The sequence below is a fragment of the Wasmannia auropunctata genome, unplaced genomic scaffold (genome assembly GCF_000956235.1).
Source record: "Wasmannia auropunctata unplaced genomic scaffold, wasmannia.A_1.0 LD336090.1, whole genome shotgun sequence".
Taxonomy (NCBI): Eukaryota; Metazoa; Arthropoda; class Insecta; order Hymenoptera; family Formicidae; genus Wasmannia; species Wasmannia auropunctata.
The window spans coordinates 1362573-1371645 of NW_012026800.1; the positions used below are offsets into that span (position 1 = coordinate 1362573).

Consider the following 9073-nt stretch of genomic DNA (forward strand, 5'->3'; position numbering starts at 1 on the left):
AAGCATGTGTTTTGTTGAATACTTTGTTATCGTGGTATGCATATCGTACAACAAAAAGTTCGTACCATGTAAAAACGCATTAATATTTCGAAGCAACACTAGAATGCCGTTCGCGGTTTACAGGTACAATATCAATGATCTTGAATATAAGAACCTGTACGTTTCAGGAATGGGAGAATAAAGAGATGACAAGTTATGTAACGTATGTTGTTTTATATATAGCTGTTACGTTCAATATTTTTATATTATGTTACGTTGGCGAGCTTGTTGCCGAAAAGGTAAAGTTCTAAAGTCCTAAATTTTAATTATTCTTCCGCACCTCTGATACATTTAATGTCAAACTTCACAAGTAAATTTTGTAGAAAGCTTAGTATAACTCGATTAGTATATGGCATGACATTCTCTACTTTGTACTGGGATTTCTGAGACAATATTAATTTGTTGTGTAAAATGATTTGCCAAAAGTATCGCACATATTACAACTTTAAAAAAATGTTTTTTAAATGTGAAAGTTTTTGACCTTAATCGCGATTTTCCTGTAATCGTAGAAAATGACATGTCTTAGATCATTTTTGCTGTAATTAGTTAATCATTACTGTAGCAAAACTTGTAGCTACAATCTCTCTTATTAAAAATGACAAAAATGTGGCAGTAAATTGATCAAAATGAGTTGGGATTTTTTGAGAATTATTACGACGAAAATCTCTTTCGATCAACGCTGTTTTATAAATATAATATTTCATATTAATATATATGTTTTTTTCATTTTTCGTGTGAAAGCTATGATATAAAAACAAGTTGCATATTTTATGATTAAAATAATTATTTTACTTACATCAATACAGTGATTAATATTATTTTTTTAAATATAGACACAACAAAAAATAAGAATTATATTTTTTGTATATTTGATAATAAAATATTATGTAATATTTTATATAAAAAATGTTATTAGTACGGAATTAATTGTCGCATTTTGGCAGCTTTATTTTAAATAGAATACTTGTATAATACAGACATATATACAAGAATATTTTTTTAATACTTAAGTGCATTATAACGTATATAATTTTTAAAAATCTCACATCCAATTTTTTCCGAATACTATTATTCAAAAATTGTGACGATTCCAACTTTCCTTAATTGTACATGGTATATTTTTCTTAGAACATATTATATGTTCTAAGATATTTTTAATGAATGGAATTGTATATAATAATAATATTTATTAAATTTATAATTCATTTTAAGAAGTTACTTTTAGCGGTATAAAGGTAGTTATGTTTCGTATGAGAAATAAGAGAAGTAATTTTATAGTATAAGAAGATTGGCGAGATATCATACATGATCGATTGGCATCGCTTATCAGGAAGAAAAGGCCTCGATCTCATCTTAATAATTGCTGTGTCCAATCAAACATCAATCAAACTTACCGCCGGAAATTTCTTTGAATTGTCTCTTAGTACTTTCTGCGACGTGAGTAACGCAATGTCAATGTATGTATATAGTATCTGTTTGCAAAAAACATGACTAACATATCATTCATCCAACTGATAGGTGGTTAAGACATCGTTTGGCTACTTAAACATGCTACGTACATTAACTACATGAAACTCGTCCAACGTGTAGAAATTATTAAATTATTAAATAATTATCAAATAGTTAGATACGTATTGAGAAAAAAGTAAATGTGATTTTATTAAATAGAAATTAGTCATATATATTAAAATATATTGTTGAAAAAGAGACAATTTTTGTATGATTTTCTTTAAAACACGTCTTGGCAATGCGCTCATCAAAATTATTTTTAAGATTAATGTACTGCAAAACTTAATCATTGCTTTATTAATAATTCGCTTTGACCTATGACCTGCCAGAATACAGACCGGTCGAACTTTTGCTAAAGACTGTCCAGTGTGAATCAATTCTACTCTGTAATTATCTCGTATTGGCAAAAAATTGTGTTCACGCCAACTTTCAAACTTTTAATTGCTGTGACAGAACTACCGCGATGATAAAGACACGAAAGCGTACATAATGTAAAACTGCTTTCGTCGTACTTGTATTCATCAGTAAGATGACGTCGTACTTACATTCATGAGTACGATGGCGCTTCGCAACAAGTGGTCCAGAGAATCGGTTTTTCTCTTTCCATATGTATATATATGCCATTATCGACGACTCTACGGAATTTCAACTACGAGAACAGCATTAAATATACGATGCAGGTGTACAATCGGTATGTGGTCAAATCTGAAAAAACCGGAAATGAACGATACTTTTGAAAAATGTCCACAAAATAGCTTTTTTTAAATCCTCAATCTAATAATGTAAGTGCTTTGTAGTAGTCTTATTATATATGGATATTCAAAAACGTTTTCGCGATAAATGGCGGATTTTGCTTGTGGTGTATTCTGAAGATAATTAAATGTCTGTTTATTGATTAAATTCAAAAGAAAAACTAAAGTACTTTTTAATAAAATTAGCAAACTTCCAAAATTGTTAAATAATAAAAAAGAAATAAGGCTAATGGGAGCTATGGCGCGGTAAGTAAAGCGCAAAACAATTTAGTAGTGTTAAAAATCTTTTAATTCAATACTTGTTGATCCATGGACATTTCGATTCAATTTTGAATCATCTTCAGCAATTAATGGAATAATGATCTTGACACTTCCGGAATAATGAGTGAGCGTAATTTCTTAAAGTTGTGACTTTCTCTCAATATAACGCTGTATCGTTATACAAGTATTGAATTAAACAATTTTTTTTAACGCTACTAAATTGTTTTGCGCTTTCTGTGTTATAGTGCTTACCGCGCTATAGCTCCAATTAGACTTATTTCTTTTTTATTATTAAACTGATTTATTTCTCGAATTATTGTAGAATATACGTTAAATATAAGTTTTATCGAAAATCAGTAATATGTATAATGGTACATATTTAAATTTATTTTATATAATAAATTCATATCTATTCTTTATTTTCTAGATATAGTATATCGAAGAAATATACAATAATTTTTTTGCTATTATTTATTTGTCAGTCATAAATATTGTATATTTTTCAAATGAAATTTTTAACAAACCTTAACATATTTGATTCTTTTCATTTCGTTTACATTTAACAAAATCATATCTTATTACATAAATAAATAAATTTTTAAGAAAATAGTACATCCATTATTTTCTTTATAGTATATTGTTATATATGTATAATGTGCAAATCTTTCAAACAACGATATGCAATATCACGAGACATTTTAAAATATTTTTCAGCGAAAATCTCATGACAGATTATAAAAGTATGTGAGAGCTCATATATGATCGACTCATACATGATTGACTTTGGAAAAAAAAACGTTGCCATCATCTTTATCATGAGGTTCATATTGAATAATCAATTTATCATCATCTTAATCATGAGGTTCATATTGAACAATCAATTTATCAGCAGCTTTATGTGATGTAAGTACTATGTCGTCATTAAAAAAAACACAAAATTAGAATTTTATATGTCTTATATTATCTTGTATTATTACTATTTGAACTACAAAAATGCAATTTTTCATAAGAAAACAAATATGTAAAAAAATTGAAAAATTAGATTCCAATTAAAAAATATCTTCCAGTTTATCACAGGTTAACATATTATATTAACGCAGTTATTTAAAAAAATATATTATTAAATATACAATAAACATTTAGTTGAGGCAGTACAATTTGAATTATAATTCATCGAATGAAACTCATTCTTAAATTCTTGATGAAACATATATACAGTACAACAATTCACATTTTATAAATTACACATTTCCTGCATGCAAAAATATATTAAAATTTACATTTTAATATAAAGTTTTATTCTACATTCCTCGTAAATAAGGACTGTATATAATATACATGAATATGCACGAAAAATTGTATTCTTCCCTATATAACGGGGTGTAACATCGCAAAGAAAGAAACATTTACGATCCGTTCCCACAAATCGCGGAAGCTATTCTTACGATGAATATAAATGGCTCCGTTTATAATTCACACAAACGGACTAGTACAGTATCATATGAAAAAACCTTGAACCCTTTCGCGGAAGTTGGAATCGCGACTGTAAAGTTTACCCTTTGTATCCTGAACGCGACCCTTTTCTTAGAAAGAAAGTCGCGCGGGACGCGCAGACGCGACGTTTGGCTTTCCTCGATCTCGCAAACTCTCGCGCAACCTTCTCAGTGTCGACCGAGCTCTCGTCACGTCAATGACAAACGGAATCATTATGGAACAAACGGGCTCCATCGAGAGTAGTTATGATCACAAGAAAGATATGAGGTTGAGCGTTCAGCAGATTCGTTGGCTGATGGAGCCGATTGGCGTTTGGCCGAAATCAGCCGACTTTTCGCGGATAGGAAATCTCGTATATTTTCTGATAAACGTAATCTGCACCGCTTCAGTCAGCTTCCTCTTCGTGCCATCTGCCATCTACATGGTGCTCGAGATGCACGACGTATACCTCATCCTGAAACTCTCCGGGGCGCTGAGTTTCTGCGTGATGGCCATCATGAAGTATTCCTCGCTGATCTTCCGCGAGAACGACATTCGCAGCGGTATCAGGCACATCGAGAAAGACTGGATGAACACTCGGTACTCCGAAGATCGCACGATCATGATTAGGAACGCGAAGTTCGGTCGGCGCCTCGTGGCGATCTGCGCGTTCTTCATGTACGGCGGCGCCGTTTTCTATTACCTCGCCCTGCCGTTCAGCGTCGGCAGGATCACGGAGGACGACGGGAACTTGACGTATCGCCCGCTGATGTACCCCGTCGCCAGGGTGATCGTCGACGCGCGGCGCAGTCCCATTAACGAGATCCTCTTTTGGCTACAGTGCGTGTCCGGTTTCATCGCGCACACCATCTCCGCCGGTGCGTCCAGCTTGGCCGCCGTGTTCGCGATACACGCCTACGGTCGCCTGGAAGTCCTCATGCAGTGGATCGAACACCTGGTGGACGGGCGGGAAGATTTCTGCGACAACGTGGACGAGAGATTGGCGATGATCGTGCAGCAGCACGTACGAATCCTACGGTGAGTCGTTTTCCACCAGCATCGTCGATGATTCCTGTATTCAACGCGTATCTATCTACATAGCGCTCCTCAATTTATTTTCAATTGTTTAGGAACACTTAACGAAATCGTAGTATTCCTGTGAAATTTTTCACGCGATAACCATGCCCGTTACCTTCCAGCTTTATATCGCTAACGGACAAGGTACTGCGTGAAATATCTATAGTGGAAATTGTAGGATGTACGTTAAACATGTGTCTTCTTGGATATTTTTCTATGACGGTATGCATTTCGTTCAAAAAGTACGTTGCAAAGTGCATCGTAATTTTGAAGTCATATATATTAAAATCGACGGTTCATTTACGTTCTCGAATATAGGAATCTTCACGTTGCAGGAATGGGAGACTAGAGAACCTGCACGTTATATAACATTTATGGTTCTGCTTGTATCTCTTACGTTCAATATTTTTATATTGTGTTACATTGGCGAACTTTTGCTAGAAAAGGTAAAGCACTCATCGGCAATTGTGATATAAATTTAATAACAATCTTCATATAATATACAACGTGCATAGTATACTCACAGGATATTTATATATAATTCAGTCTTATTTTTTACAGTATATTTTTACACAGTAGCAAAAATATTACAAATCTAATAATAATGAAATTTATGAAATTCAGAGTCCATTGTAGAAAGTAGCTCCTAGCGGCGTAAGCCTAGACATGTTTCGAATAAAAGAAATGAGAAAAGCAAATCCTGTAAACAGTGCAAGAAGGTCGGCGAGGTATCGTACATGATCGATTGGCATCGTCTGCCAGGAAGAAAGGGTCTCGCCCTGCTGTTGATAATCGCTATCTCCAATACGTCGATCAAACTCACTGCCGGAAATTTCTTCGAGTTGTCGCTCAGTACTTTCGGCGACGTGAGTAACGCAATATCAATATCAGTATCGTATTTGCCTGCGAATAGTATAAATTACGCATATTTGTTTGATCAATAGGTGGTTAAGACATCCGTCGCCTACTTGAACATGCTACGTACATTAACTACGTAAAATATAAAATTGTCCAAAGTGTAGAAATTGTTACAACTACTGAATACAAAATTAATGTCAATTAGTTATCTAATGCATATAGAAAAGGAAAAATGAATTATTTTAGGAAATAGAAAACTGCTATATTTATTAAAATATCTGACATTATAAAAAAAAACAGTCCAATAAACTTCTTACATATATTCCTTTAAAATATTTCTTGGTATATATCACGTGATAAAATTAAACAAAATGCAATCGGAAGTACTGGAATTTTGTATATGTGTTATTCTTATAACGTTTGTAGTTCATGATTAAATTTTCATATCTGATTCTTCAATTGTTATAACAATGCATATATTGAAATATAATTTACTTACATGACATTCTGTTTAGCAATATGCAGCACAACTTTGTTCGTCAATATTGTTTATGATTCGTAAGTGTAAGAAAATTGTATGGTACTGCACGGCGACTCTTCTCTTGCTCAATGTTGCATTTAGACAATGTGACACTTAAATTAACGACTGTTTTCATATAACCTTATCATTATATGCAGACATTTGTGTGCACGCAATTATGTATTTTTACAGAAAGAGAGACCCCCGTCATCACATATGTCCAGTCATGCTCGAGCAATTTTTAGTATTGCACCTGCCATACATAAATTCGAAATGAGGGCACGTATTGAAACAATTCTCATCGTCCGAAGAAACGCAAAATTTACGATTAAAAAGTAAAATGCACGTTAAATGTCGATTCTCAATTATGCTTCCAAGACATTAGACCTGTCTCTTCAGATAGTTTCTAGATACGTGCATTTCTATTACATTATATGTTAACAAAAAACTTATTTCAAACGGTGGATCAAAATACTTCCTAATATATTTAAAAAAAAATAAGTTTAAAAAATTCTGTTCTGATATATTAAAATGCAATTCTATTTTATTACAAAATAATTTCTTTAATTTGAGAAAAATATCGTAAGATGAGAAAGCATTTTCTTCATTTTAAAACATACTGCAATAATACATCTCACGACTTGTATATAAGCATTGCAGAATATACTTGCGTACGTACACGTACGCAAGTATAGTACGTGTACGTACGCAAAATGCTATTTCTATGTGTAATACCTCACGCAGGAAAGAAATGCTTCCCTCTATCCACCCCGATAAAGTTGCGGAAAAAATCTGCGGGGACAGCATTACGTTGCGTTCATAATTCATGGACAGACAACGTGTCGTATCACATGAGGAAACCGTGATGAACCCCCTCGCGGAAGTCGGGAATTGCGTCTACAAAGTTTACCCTTCGTATCCTGTTTGATCATCCCTTTCTTAGAAGGGAAGTCACGTGGAATAGCGCAGTCGCAATTGACTTTCCGCGCTCGAGCGCTTGCACAATCCTATCAGTCATCACTGAGCTCTCGCCGCTTCAATGATGCACGGGACAACTACGGGGAAGGCGAATTCAGTCGCGACAGTCTATGATCACGAGAAAGATTTGCAGCTGAGTGTTCAGCTGATTCGTTGGATGTTGGAGGTGGTTGGCGCGTGGCCGAAATCCAATGCGATCTCATGGATAGAGAGATACGCGTACGCAATGTTGCACGTGATTTGTGTCAGTTTGATTAGCTTCATCGTTGTACCCGCCGTCATGAGCATAATGCTTGAGATAGACAACACGTACATTATCATAAAAATCAGCGGAGCGCTAAGTTTCATGATACTGGCTATCGTGAAGTATTGTTCGCTGATCTTCCACGAAAAGGACATTCGCAACGGTATCAAGCATATTCAGAGTGACTGGAAAAATACTCGTTATTACGACGATCGGATCATCATGATCAAAAGCGCGAAATTCGGCCGGCACCTCGTGACGATCTGTGCGTGCTTCATGTACGGCAGCGCCGTTTTCTTTTATTTCGCCGTGCCGTACAGTATTGGCAAAATTACAGAAAACGACGGAAACCTGACGTATTGGCCGATCAGATATCCAGTCGCCAGAAAGATCATCGACGTGCGATACAGTCCCGCCAATGAGATTTTCTTTTGGGTGCAATGTCTGTCGGGCTTCCTCGCGCACTCCATCACTGCCACTGGATGCAGCATAGCCGCCGTATTCGCGATGCACGTTTACGGCCGTATGGAGATTCTAATACAGTGGATCGAGCACTTGATAGACGGCCGGGAAGGTTTATGTGATAAAATGAATGACAGATTGGCAATGATCGTGCAGCAACACGTTCGAATCTTACGGTGAGTCACTTTCGTCAGTGTTTCTTACATTCGACACGTATATCCCTATGCAATACGTCATTTATTCTTAATTGTTTAAAAACATTTAACGACATATTGAAAATTAAATCAATGGATTCCCAGAAATAATCAACACTTGAGATGTCATCGGCTAATAGCAACATGAAACAAACAATGATTGTGACACTATCTTTTACATACTTACTTTTTGCGATTTTACATTGTGATCATATTTGATAAAGAACGTCTATATGTTCCTTACTGTAACCATTGTGATTCTTGAGAGGCACGTTATCCGCAGACTTCATGCATTCCTTGCATTGCGAAAGAGATATTTTTCACTGGATATATTTTTTACATAGAAATAATTATACGATTATCATGATTACTTATGTAATATTGTAGGTGACCAAAAGTGTGCTGAAACGTTTGTTAAATATATATGTAATGTTAATTAATCTCTTATAAAAATTTATGAGCAATTACCGCACTGATTCTTATTAGTCGATGCCATCTCAAGAGTTGTGATTTAACGAAATCATACTTTTTCCATACAATATTACGCGATAAACATATCCGTTATCATCTTCCAGTTTTATATCGCTAACGGATAAAGTACTTCGTGAAATATCTATCATAGAAGTTGTACAATGTACAGGATCTATGTGTATTGTCGGATATCATGCTATCACGGTATGCATATCATGCGACGAGTGTATTACAA

At 34.6% G+C, this 9073-nt stretch overlaps 3 protein-coding genes across 3 annotated transcripts in view; all 3 read left to right on the plus strand.

Annotated features, from left to right (window-relative positions):
- Positions 1-1611, plus strand: part of LOC105448040 — a 2674-nt gene extending 1063 nt beyond the window's left edge. The window contains exons 2-5 of the mRNA XM_011686402.1: positions 4-34; positions 168-278; positions 1318-1476; positions 1558-1611. Coding sequence (XP_011684704.1) covers positions 4-34; positions 168-278; positions 1318-1476; positions 1558-1611 — 355 coding nt within the window. The remainder of the gene's footprint in view (positions 1-3; positions 35-167; positions 279-1317; positions 1477-1557) is intronic.
- Positions 1612-4251: 2640 nt separating this feature from the next.
- Positions 4252-6205, plus strand: LOC105448041 (odorant receptor 85c-like). Its single transcript, XM_011686403.1, has 5 exons — positions 4252-5072; positions 5234-5333; positions 5447-5557; positions 5822-5977; positions 6056-6205. The coding sequence occupies exons 1-5, from the start codon at positions 4252-4254 to the stop codon at positions 6107-6109; spliced, it is 1242 nt and encodes a 413-aa protein (XP_011684705.1). The 3' UTR covers positions 6110-6205.
- Positions 6206-7531: 1326 nt separating this feature from the next.
- The window catches only part of LOC105448042, a 1984-nt gene continuing 442 nt past the window's right edge, over positions 7532-9073 (plus strand). Inside the window, exons 1-2 of the mRNA XM_011686404.1 lie at positions 7532-8349; positions 8943-9064. Of these exons, the coding sequence (XP_011684706.1) occupies positions 7532-8349; positions 8943-9064 (940 nt within the window). The remainder of the gene's footprint in view (positions 8350-8942; positions 9065-9073) is intronic.